The following is a 13,436-nucleotide window of genomic DNA, read 5'->3' on the forward strand; positions in this document are numbered from 1 at the left end:
GCAACAGTGTGGTGTCTGGCTTTATACAGCCAAGCTGAATGAGCAAAAGCAAAAATAAAGCACAGCAAGTGGGAGGAAACCATGGGAGGTTAGAAAGCAATGAAGGGGACTTGAGAGGAAATACTAAAAAACACAAAAGCAATGTCAGGTTCCCTTGTAATTGTTACATCTTCAGATACTGCGTCTTAAGAAATGAAAAGTAAATTCTGGAAGGAAGCAAAACACATTCACGTAATGATATTCACACACCAAGAAATCGCAGTCACTATTACAAGCTTATAATCGTTTCCTGCAGACAGACAAAACTCAGTCACGACTATTTCTTTCCTCACACGACATGCATTAGAGATGGATATGAACTAGTAATTGGGTCATGTTAACATGAAACTATTTCAATAAATTTGAACCCCCTTTAAAAATTCATACACTAACACATATTGATGTTTTATACTCAAAAATTAGTCTTATGCCCAGAAATCTGAAGCTGTATAAATGTCTTCAATTTTGTCAAAGCTGGACACCAGAACCAGGAATAATTGGTAGAATGGCAGGGAAGTAACTCAATTAAAAGATTAAAGAAATGTATCCTTGGACAAAGAGAAAACGTACAATATGAGTCGCAGTTGTAAAGCAGCCAAGCAAAGGAAATCCCCTGATGCGCTGTAACTCTATGCCCACTAACAAGCAAAGAGAATAACATTTTATCTCTTTGTTATGGCGCGTGTAAGTGGGTGGAATATATTATGCAGCAAGTTGACGTGTTGGAAATATAAAAAATGGACATGCATTAGGAGTAAGAGATAGTTGTATCTACTGATCGAATTGTGGAGGACTGGCAGCACCTGAGTGGGACCGATCAACCAAATTATTTAAAAGCTTTTTCCAAGACAATCTGGTCCAATGGTAATATCATAAACCAAATAAGCATCTTCAGATTTGCATAAACAGATAAACAGACATCCAGAGGATATTTATATCATCTTAATCCATTCTAATGATAGTACCTCATTACAGCGTTTAAACAAATAATATCATAGGGGCAAGAATCACATATTTTCATATACATACATGCAGGCAGGCATGCACATGCACACGTGCACAAGATGGGGGGGGGAGATTGTGACATGACCCAGACTACTGAAAAGCTTCACCTTGAGGTACCTCTCCCATAGGGTTAGACAGACGGCATTTCCATCTGTGACCACCACAAAGCTGCAAATCTTTCATTGGCAGCTCATACGACGGTGCAAACAGGGTCACAACAGGCTCTTGTCTATATAGGACGAAATAAAATTCAAAATAGGATTAGTTCACAGGCAGAATTAGATGGGCTGGAGCATGGGCAGGAAAAAAGGAACTCAAAACTTTCCTTTAGCTGCTGCAAAGATGGCTATTTCTATCCATGTTGTGCTTTATTAAATGTCTTCTGAGGGTGAGATAAATCATATATCATGTCCTAGATATGTCGCAATGCAAATTCTGTACAGCTTCAGAAAGTTGTGGAACAAAGAGTATGAAGAGGATGCATTTTATTCTGAAAAGCTGTTGTGAACACGATTGCCTCATGGTGAGATTGTCCCCAAATTGAGTTTATATGTACCTGGGTATTTAAACAATTGTGATATTTTTATGCATTTGGACCTTGCATTTACAAATAAACGCACCTACGCGTCACCACAAACGACGATTCCTGAAATTTCCAGCCACAGTGGAGATTTAGAAAAACTGTGTCTTTGTTTGAATATAAAGAGGGGGTAGGCAGATATATACGTTGTGTTTTTTCCAAGATTCTGATTGGCGATCATGGCTTCATGCTTCTCGTTACACCGCCCCCTACAGGTTTGCCATGCTCATAGCAGCTCTAAACCAGGTGTATACGCGCGGCCGTGTCAATGAAGATTTTTTTATAAGTGTCGAGGTTGAAATATTTGTTTATGCAAATGTGGCCTGCATCTACCCCGTGTGTCCCACATCACGTTTACAATTTTTCTATTGTCTTCTTCACCTTGTCAGCACTCATGTGCAGCACCTGTTGTCTCCCCTCCTTCCCTGTGTATTTAAGCCTTTCTCTCTTTGCAATCTGCGTCAGTTCGTCTCGTCCCTTTCCTCCAGCGTTATCCAATGTTCCCTGGACTTGAGTTTATGGATTTTGTATACCTGCTCTCTTTTGAATTTTTTACACCCTGCACAATTCTGCAAATAAAGTTGTTTTTTGTTTGTTTTTTTAATGAAACTTGTGAGTTTGCTTTTGGGTCCACCTATGCTCCGTGACACATATGATGGCCAGTTTAAGACTGGAAGGGAATTACAGTATCAGCGTTCTTGCTTAGAATACAGAAGTGGACCCTCATTTATATGGTCGGTGCACTCAACTATCCAGCCAATCAAGCCTTCACAATTGACACTTGACAGCACCAGCATGCGCAGCAGAAATACATGGGTGACTAAAATGGTTTGTGATTGACGCAAGTTCTCTTCACAACTGGATCAATGGGCAATATAGAGAAGCTTGTATTTCACATGTAGCTTAATCCCATTTATAAAAGAATCACGTGGGAGGGTTTAATAAAATTCAATCAAACCCTAACCCTTATGAAATCATATCTGGGAAATCCTACTGCGTCGTGTCTGTGCGTGTGTGGGTGCATGCATGCTGCATGCGTGCGCCTGTCTTCATGCTGACTTAACAGAGGGATAACGCGGAACCTTCAAAATATTCTTGTAAACATGTCCATATCCGCCGTGGGTGGAACCGTATTCACTTCAACATGCCATGTGCGCTTGCACTTACTGCCTTGCATCAAACTCAGGAGGGCGAAACCTCCAAATTAATGTATTTCTTTACTACAGCAGAAAATGAGATGCATTTTGTATTTCAGTGTGATAGGCTGATGCACAGGCTGGGTGGTGAGGGTATGCTAAAGGCCATCCATGCTCCCTGCATGTATGTAATTAGGTATGCGTAACTGAAACACTGTCATGCATCACCGCGTTCATATGCCTGTGTGTCGCTTATGTTGGTGTGGTTGTTAAACAAGCGATGAGAAGAGGGCGGTGCATATTGGGGGATTGAAATATAGAAGACTAAGAATTCTCCCAACTGTTGCCCAGGCAAATGAATGCTGCAGATTTGTTTGTGTCCATGCAAATATTTGCACACAGATTTTCCTCAGAGATCTGCCATTTCTGTCATCTTATTAGTCATGTTGTCTTCCAAGTTATGTTATCTCCTTAGTTCCTTTCGCTGGCTTCAAATGAGCTATAATGTGCAACACTACCCCCAGGGTCATCAGTGGCAGTACTGCGCTATTTCTGCAAGCTCCCTGCATAGATAACAAATTATGTACAAATGAACATAGAAGACGTACAGAAAGTTGCGTCCATATAAATCTGGATATATAGCATCGAGCATAGATGGGCTTTCGGAATGAATGATTCAAGAGTACACAAAAGCATAACAATGTTTAAAGTGTTTAGTGTCCAGAACCTGCAATACAAGCTATGTGTCCTGAGTTCAAGAGTTCTATCATTCCCATTCTTTGCATTACAAGACACACAATGTTATCACACACAATCCTTCTATACGTTTGATTCATTACAAGTCTTTTCCATTCTTGTTGCAAAGAAAATTGCACATTGCACCTGTAAGGTCTTCCTTAAATAATTTATAATACAGGATCATAAACACACGAGCTGAGGCTTCATGGACCATAATCAAAACAAATGAAGTCTGACAGATTGAAATCACGACCGACCAGATCAGAGGTGACACTGTAGCCTGTTTGTGAAGCACTTGAGATTGCTTTCTACTGTCAGAGCTTTGATTGTCTGTTATGAAATGTTACCACATACCAATGTTACTTCACTAAAAGTAGCGGGATTATATTCTGAACAAGTGGAATGTTTCTTTAATGTTGCAATTACACAAGAACATTTAAGAAACTTGATTAGTCGAACTCAAAAAACAATTTACAATATTGGAGGACTTCTGAGTAAATCTGCATGTGGGACCATGTGCAAATATCACAGTGCCAAGCAATAAAACCCACACATCAGCATGATCACTTTATTCAGTCGTCATGTAAACAGGTCAATCCAATCCGATAATGTAGTGAGAAAGAAAGATTATCTTAATTACAACATAAATAATAATTAAAAATAATTAATACAATTTCAGAGGAATTTCCAAGAAATAAACACCTCAGAAGTTGAACATTGCAATTCTAATCTGAAATGATTTTATTATCCAGTGTTAAGCTTTTTAAAATAGATTAATTTCATTCAATTTTCTAGGACTGTATGCATTTATATCCTCCTATGAAGAAAGTTTCATTGAGGCAACAACATCCAATATTCAATAAATCCATCAGCAATGTTCAATGTCAACTTCCTCCTAATCTGTGTGCCCATGTTCACATCTCACCCAGGCACTAAAAAGTCTCTCTTCATCACTCACAGCTTCACCAAAGGACACGAGGGAAGACCAGTGCTAATGTGGAACCAGATGCCCCTCGCCAGTGAACCTCTCTACAGAGCTTTTTTGTGCCTGACTTTGTCTGAGTGTCTGCAGGACTTTAATATGTGGATCAGAGCCACAGTTTCACACAAAGCATTCCATGTTAGCTGTGAAATTGTTATGAAGCTGCACTCCTGCCTCACCTGAAATAACCCACTCTGACTGTCTATATTTAGCTGTAAATACCTGCGAAGAAGAGTTGAATTTTTCAGTATTCGCTTATAAATCCAGTGTATTCTAAAATGTGAAATTCCATATCCCAAGGGGAATTTCCTCCCAAAAAATGTTCTTGCAGACATTTTTTGTATTATCTATAATTCATGTCAGGGTTTTTAATGAATCGATAGGATGCGCCACACTAAACTACTTCTTCAGGCAAACCACTTTGTATTTGATAAACCAGCTTCACTCCAGTCCACATGTTTGATGCGGGAGGGATTTTATAATGGGATATTCCGTTTAGCTTTGACTATCATATTGAAGAAAATACGCCTGACAGCAGTGAGTGGTATAAGGAGTCGGGGTTATATTATTTGGCTGTGTTCCTGTCTCGCTGTCTCTCTGTAATGAGATGTCTTGATGGGCTAGGAACAGGACAGGTGAGCTCAGCACCTTGTTACTCATTGTCTAGCTGGACAGGTATTCAGAAAAAATACATACGGAGGAGAGCATGGTAGCACAGTGTGATCTGTTGTCATGGTGACTGCTACATCCGCTAATGAGATCTCTGCATCCATCACTATGCAATCCACTGTCTATGACACTTCTTGGAAAAATCTTGGGTTCTGCTCAGTTTTTGTTAGCTGGCTTCACCACTATGGTGAAGCCTCATCACAAGATAAAGGCTGTGGCAGACAGCCTCCATTGTGGAGAGAGGGCTCTCTCTGAAACACTTTAAATCACAAACCTACAAAAGAAGCAGATTCCATTTTATTTTGGAGGTGTAATGAAAGGCATTCATCTTTCATACAGTTCCCCAAGAATCAATTTTTAAAACTTACCATTTCACATTATAATATATATATAATATACTCTGAAACAACATCTACATTTGCCTAAACCAAAAACACTGACGATACAGCCAACATCATCAGTGTCCACAGAAACAAAAACTTTTCATGCTCACAGGCACAATGAAAGCACTTCATCTCTTAATTCCATCTGACAATTACACAGGCTGAAGATGATGAGTGATTCATTAAAAACCTACATGAAAATATCTGAGAGCACAGATGGAGGGTAAAGTGTGAAAATGAAATGAGAAAAACTATGTCGTGCAGGATATTGCATTGATGAAGGGGCATGTTGGTGAAGGAAATGTGTTAAGATAACACAAAAAAATTAAACAAGAGCAATCTGAGATTTCTGGCATCTGCCAAAGGTTGACCTGGACTCAGATTAAAAAAAATGTTTCCGAATCACCTCCAAAATTTAATTGAATCGTCCATGGCCTAATATCTATCAGTGGAGAAAATTTGAGAAGCCCCTGGCTGCACAGTCAGCGTTGACGTGGGTTGGGTTTGTGGGAGGCGTGCTTGGACAGCGTGTGGCATTAAGGCCGATTCATACGCCATAAGAACAAGAAGAAACTTTAGCATTCTGGGGTCCTGGCAAATAAAATGACGTCAACTCCCTAGGGCAGAAGAAATTTGGATCGGTTGTGCCAACCATCCGGGCCAAAGTGTGTCGGTGCCGCAATGCCGAAATTTTGGCACTGCCGTGTGCTGCACTTGCACTTTTCCACTCACTCATAACTATCAGTCCTATTTTCATCACGTTCAGCTTGTAACTTTGCTGCTGTATGAGCACCGCAGCTCGTTAACATGTCGGAGGGTGGACATATGTGATGCACCTGAACGCATCACTAAAAGCTGTCAGCTCCTGCGGTTAAAATTGGACCAACATGCCGGCTCGGACACAAACTTTCTCTTATTAGTGAAACAGTTCAGCGAAATGAATTTCAGAAAAGATGGGAAGTGAGAAATAAGCTGCACCGTTGAAAAGCTAAAACACTGTTTCACAGATGTGTGCCTGCTGTGAGGGGGCGTGGCCTGCGAGTTCAACAGCTTCTTCCCTGAGTATAAACCCTCCGGCCGAAAAAGCTTTTTTTTCAGCAGCTGGCTGATGTCACAGCTCAACTTTTCTTCTTGTTCTTATGGCTTCTTATGGGAGTATGCAGGGGCCTAAAATAAGCTAAACTACTCTCTCTCACTTTCACTCTCCGGACCGTAAATGCTGCAAACGTTTGACTCCATCCACATTCTTAAACGTTTGCCCTGACGTTGCTCCGAACTCAGGCAGTCAGGGGGTTATTGAGAAATGTATACAAAATCCGTCGTAGTTTTGATGTATTCTTGCTTACAGACAGACAGACAGACAAATATGGGACATAATTAAAGTCTAGCATTGCCGATTTTCCATAATGATCCAATCATCAACAGTTCCCATGAGAACAACAAAGCTGACAATCAACTGATAAATACTGGCTCTATGCCTAAAGTCTGTTTACCAAAGTTCCCTGTGCCACAGACCAACTACTGAGACACGTCACCAAACCTCACTGCTGTACAAGTTGACATGGTTCTTAATCACATAATGCATGGACGCTACAGTTCATTTAGAAACAGCTCCAGTGTAACACCAGCCATCACTTTCACAATCTCTGGGGAGCCGTTCCCTTAACCGCAAGGTCGATATGGGCTCTCAGGCAGACAGCTTTGTTTACACCAAACTGGGAGTTGGTTTTACTACATATCACAACTTGACACTGTCCAACAAAGTTCTTTGCGAAATTTACAACGTCTCAGACAAAACCTGATCAATAGTACTATGTGCTTATTTTTCCCTTTTCTTCAAGATCAATTGATCTTTTCATGAGAGCATAGAGCTAAATAAAGATTGATATCTAGAATCAGTACGTGTGTGCAGGGTTGAAATGAGTTCTAGTCTTTTCGGCATTTGTCTTCATGCATAAGACAGTTTAGTTTTGAGGCTAGGAGCATTTTGTGGAATACACAGTCCACCACTGTAACAATGCAATTAGATGACCCACAGAGAGCAGCTTATGTTGGAACAGCGAGCTGCTTGATAAAGCTGTCCGCTCGGTCTGGCTACATGAACCTCAATACCACTGGAATAACACAGAGAATAAACAGCCCTCCTACCTGTCCGATCTCGGATGGCAAGGTTTGTCCCTTTTTTGAGGACAATATCCAGCTGGTACATGGCTGGACAAGGTGGCTGAGGTAGGGACTCTGAATTACTGGGTCCCACGATGTTGATGCCCTGCAACGATATGAGATTATAAAGGTCAGGGTACACAGGTGTGATTCTTGTCGAGTACAAGTGGCAGTATGTCAGCAAATATATGCACAATGCGTCTTGGAAATCATACTTCAGCCCCGTTGTTGCAAACAGCACATTATATAGTACAACAGTAGAACTCTGTTGAGTGGGAACCATCTGTAACAGAATTCCGAATAGAAATCCATTGCAATTTTTCATTAGAAATTACCAAATATATGACATTGTAGTCCAAAAGATATCGGTTCTCTTAATAGTATTTAAAGATGTTGATTCAAGTCTCAAAAGTAAAATAGAATTGAACAATGGAGTTGGTAAAAACAATATTTAGATGATCAGGCTCTAAAGATTTATAAGGTTTTGTGCTACTTGGCTCGTATTTATATTTATATTTACATAGCATTGCATACCAGTAAACACAAAAGAGACACCAAAGATCTTCTTTAAATAAATAAACACAACAAACATTCAAGATGTTATTTTTTGTATTGAAAGATTGATTAAAATCTCAGCCGGCATAATCCATTGCCAAAACAAAGGAGGAGAATTATGCTTAAGCCACATTACATGCAGAGTAAATGATAAATACAGAAATATTACATAATATATGTTCCATGCATAGTTCATGTAATCTACTGGCATCAGAGTCTTGGAAAGGGTCATCTCTGTGGCTTTTACATATCACGTTGTAGCCCGAAGGTCAGTGCTGTACTCCGGCTCAAATCTTCATTGTTCTTGAAGAAGATACGTGATGAACCAAGCCATGCGCCTTTAGCCACCACATTTTACTTTATTACTAAATCTTTTGTGTGTCTTATTCTCACCTCCTCATTTATCTTGCCTCCGCATTGGAAGACCAACGTGTCGGTAAGCCCATTCTGTTTCCCCAGCTATCATACTCTAAGATGCTGCTAAAAATATCTATTGAAGAGCAGAAAAATTGCAGGCGGCCACTGGGAGAATGCCAAGAGACGACTAAGGCTATAGTGTAAGTGCAAGTCCCATTAAATAGGAGCAATGCCAATGATAAACGGCTAAAAACAAGGTGAAGATGCAAATGAAAGAAAATAGGAAGCAGACCCTCGAGAAAACTACCTATTAACGCGTTCATCAAAAAAAGCACCCCTTTCTAATGAGTCTATGACAGCATCTCTTGTCATTGTTAATAGCATTGATTCCCTCCAGATTACTGTCTGAATGACCCAAAACAATAACAAGGCCAGGTGACTATCAAGTTATGGAAGCATGGCAAATTAGTTTTACTTCATCAGCCAGACTAAAAGGGCCCCTGCTATATGTCAAAGTCAAAACTATATTGACACTAATGAGTACAGGAGCAAAACAAAACTGCATTTCTACTTCAGGGAAACGACAACAAAACGAACAGTGTTTAATGTCATTGTCACAGTAACTCAATTTCACAACAGGACAGAATGTAAACAAGACTGAAGTGTAGTAATTAAGTGGAAGTATCAACTTGCTGCATATTGTAATAGCATATAATAGCAGATAATGGTCTGTATAAACAATACGTGACATAGTGTATGTATTCATGCAGTCTTTGTTTGAGTACGATCATTTCAGCAGACAGTATATGTACCAATCAGGACTCTGTAGCTGCTGAAATAATACAGTGTGGCGTGTGAATGTGGGCCTGAATGGGTGAATGTGATTAATGAAAGTGCCTTGGGACTGTTCACACAGCTGAAAAGCCGTAGAGAAGTCAATTTACCATTTCTATTTGTCCCTTAATAGAAACCTGAAAAGACACAGACAAACAGTTTCTGCACTTTCTCAAAATATGTATCTATATATTTATGAGGAGAAATCAAGTTTTAATTAAAATTTTTGTTTAGTCTATAGTCAAGTGTAAAGATATTCCTGGCATATAAGACCTCTAAAGGCTGTTTTATGCTTAACGTGTTCGCGAGCTCTGCACGGCTCCGTGCGGCCGAATTACATAATTTTAGCTGTGAAGCCCCTCGGTGTGGTCCTGTTCACGCGGTCGTCACCACTCTGTGCACCACCAGATTTTTTTGACTCCACGAACGGAGAGGTGCAGGAAAAAAAAAGGCGGAGCTGAAGAGGAGGACTGAAGACTTGGTTATGAAGACACAAAAAGCGTTAAAGCGGCACATCCACACTGGAAACACAAGATTTGACCCATAGATGCTTCAGTGTCAGACTTCAACAGAGGGAAAATTGAATTTGAAACAATAGTTGCATGCTCCGCTCTCCACAGGATCACCTGCCGGTGTCGAAGAGAAGTCTACTTCTTCTGCTCTAAATGAAAACTGCGGTGGAAGTGTGTTTGCGATGCACTGCCCCCTGCAGTTTGGGAGCGGGAGTCGCGTGTAGTATAAATGCCACACGCGTTCTCTAATGCTGATTCACGCCCGTGGCTTAAGTACTGTTGGATACTATTATTAATACAGTTTTTAACCCTCCAGATTTTCCTGGGTGAGCTGAAACTATTAGGTGAAGTTTCAACAAATATCGCTGTCATAGCAAATGATTTAAGTAAAGTGGCTTTGGTAAGATGCCGGCATCTGCAGGGGAACTCTGGCTTACTATTTAGAATTTTCTCACATTCATGACAAAAAGATCAATTTCCGGAGAGGCCAAGCTAGTGCAGAGCTAAGTTACCAGCTACACCTTCCTCTGCAGCCATCCATCATTAGTGCTAAACAGTTATGAGACTGAATGTAACTTTCAGATTACATAATCTTGCAGACATTTAGTACAATCACATACAATACATGGTCACCAGTTACTGTGTGCAATTCTCTAAGGCAGGATTCAAAAGTAATTTAAGCTTGATGGCATCTGCTGTCAAACCGGGAAGGGGACCCCATAGAAAAAGAAGAAATATAGTATCCATGCTTTGTTGAAACAAGAAAACTGAAATAAATCTAACAAGCAAAATGAAATGGGTTTGGTAACAAGTGTACTAGCTCAGCACAATACCCAGAGAAATCCAATGTGAACATCCAGGGACAGGCAGGCAGGCAGGAGATGATACAACTTGATCAGATAAGATCAACCTGGGGTGAAGAGTGATAGTAAGCCATTGTAATTGAACATGCGTACGTGCCTGTAATCCCAATAGGAGATCGCAGAAGCAATGAACGAGTATGACCATCTAACATTAGGCCCTTTTGTCTGTGAAGGTGACTAATAAGCTGTGACAAAAAGTCCAATGGGGTCACCCCATAACATACAAACAGCAACTAAGGACTCAAAGCCATTGCATGCATCTCCTTTCTCAGTACAAAAATGTTGAATTAAATTATATAAATACACATACAAATGTAACTAGATTTGCTGCTAGCACACATTGTATATCTGACTATACACCTAAGACTACAATGGTATTTACTAAAACATATAAGCACATAAGGTTACACATATCAAAACCATGAACCAACAGGAGAAACCAGGTGGCTACAGACTGACTGCATTATGTTGACAATTGAAACACTAATAATAATAAGCTGAGCTACTATGTTAAGGAGGATGTCAAACTTAACTAGGTTTGCCTTTTATGAACATTTTAGCTTGAGAAGCAATTAAAAAAATGCATCAAACCTCAAATTACATTTTGATTATACATGAACAAAGAGAACAAACATTAGGCCATGAAAAATGACATAACAAAGTATTGTACATCTATTCCATGTGTGCGCCCAACAGAGCAGTTACACACCAGTTTCTTTACAAACCAGTTATGTACATGTCCTTTGGCCAGAACAGCATTACTTTTAACATGCTAATGAAGACACAACTTCTACTCTGTTGACATGCTCCGAGCAACAGGAGGGAAATAAATTGCAGTACAGAATGTCCAAACTGCGTTTGAGGTCATTTCAAAACAGTAGGACATTTTCTCCCAAAATAAATCGTGAAAATTGCACTGCCAATATTACAATTGCAACAGCAAATTGTCGGAGTACAATGACACATGGTTCAGTGCAATTCGATTCAAACTCTTTAATACGCAGACATGTTTTGGGTTAATGGCACATAATTCAACCAGTGTGCCATCTAAAATTACATCCAGAAGTCAAGTGCACTTGCATTTTTGTACACTCATAATATAACGGCAGATTTGCCAGAGGCCAGGCTTTTCTACAGCGAAAACAGATCTTCTGCAGTCACAGCCTTATCGGTGATGAAACAATGCTTAAAAGCGAAGCAAACCTGTCTCCATTCAACAACAAAAAAAAAAAAAGTACCATAAACCCAAAAATATTGGATGACTGGTTTTTCATTCGTATTTCTATTTTTGTATAGAAGATCTGCACAAATCTCTTTTTCTGTAAACAAACACAGTTTTGTGTGTGCGTGTCTATGTCTTTGGAAGTATATAATACTAGGCAGTACAATATAAATTCAAAGAGGAGTTGTATTGTTTCTCCAAATGGCACAAATCCAGTCAGGTTCAACTTGCAGAACACTCTCCATTTTCATTTAAAAATATCTAGGAAACACGGCACTGTGCTCTCGGTATTTGACTACAGGCTTTAAGTATTCTACAGAGAATGCTTCATACTGAATTACAACTAACTCTATTGGAATACCAATCAATAACGGTTTTCTGCCATGATATAAAGACTACCTTTGAAAAGGCTAATTGTATTTGGCAATTCACAAATACCAATGGCAAAGTCCCATCACCCCATCCTATAGCTTGTGTGTTTGTGTTTCAGATTTCAGTTGTTGCACAAATGCATAATATCTGCTGCTTACAGTCCATGAAGAGGAGCACCCGAGAGAAGTGAATTACGTGGATTTAGTGCTTTAGGCTGCAGCAAGCTCCAAGAAACTCTATAAGCTGCCACTTATTCAAACAGCCCCATCTCTATTGACTCGCCTTCCCCTTAATTAGGTTACATTAGACTGAGAGAAGTCTCAAAAGACAATATACAATATCAAAACTTGATCAGACTGACAGGTTCATTTGTACAGTAAATTTCTCTGGGGGAAAAAAAAAAAGATGCAATATGATGACCAAATATATGTTAACATATGAACATGTTAATATAACAGATTTTTTTTTAATGACATCAAAAGTTGTTTTCTTTTTTATTCAGTGTTACAGTATTTTTTTTTTCCCGTATCATCAAAAAGAAACCTTAGAGGGCAATGTGCCATCAAACAATAAATGATGCAGCAGGTCATCTGGCTCAAAATGTTCCATTTCCTTTCAGCACCGAGTGTGAACTTGCACTGAAGACTCCTCACCAGGGATGCACTCACATCCCACACATGAGCTATAACTTCCCACTGCCTGACACAGGAGCTCCCCGAGCTCTAGTAAAAATGACTGCATCAGTCAGCTGGCCCGTGCAAAATGACTAAATAAGCAACTGTAAAAGATGTACAGCACTAATGTTTGGCATGTCGGTCCTGAAAATATAACTCTCTGCTTCCTGCTGGCTTCAAATCTATGTATCCTTATTTTTACAGCTCTCATGAGAGAGGAAGGTTACATTCATAGTATAGAAGTAAATGTCATCGTGTAAGTGAATAAATATTAACGACTCGGCTATTTATAGGACAGTCTAAACAGATTAAACTATCTCTGTGTACACAAAACCTTTCTTATAAAGTTTGC

General features: G+C 39.7%; 1 protein-coding gene across 1 annotated transcript in view; it reads right to left on the minus strand.

Moving 5' to 3' along the window:
• The window catches only part of mctp1a (multiple C2 domains, transmembrane 1a), a gene marked incomplete at both ends in the record, with an annotated part of 129,304 nt that overhangs the window by 79,054 nt on the left and 36,814 nt on the right, over positions 1 to 13,436 (minus strand). The window contains one exon of the mRNA XM_080499348.1: positions 7,681 to 7,801. Within this exon, the coding sequence (XP_080355474.1) occupies positions 7,681 to 7,801 (121 nt within the window). The remainder of the gene's footprint in view (positions 1 to 7,680; positions 7,802 to 13,436) is intronic.

This window comes from Blennius ocellaris (genome assembly GCF_963422515.1).
Source record: "Blennius ocellaris genome assembly, chromosome: 7".
Lineage (NCBI taxonomy): Eukaryota > Metazoa > Chordata > Actinopteri > Blenniiformes > Blenniidae > Blennius > Blennius ocellaris.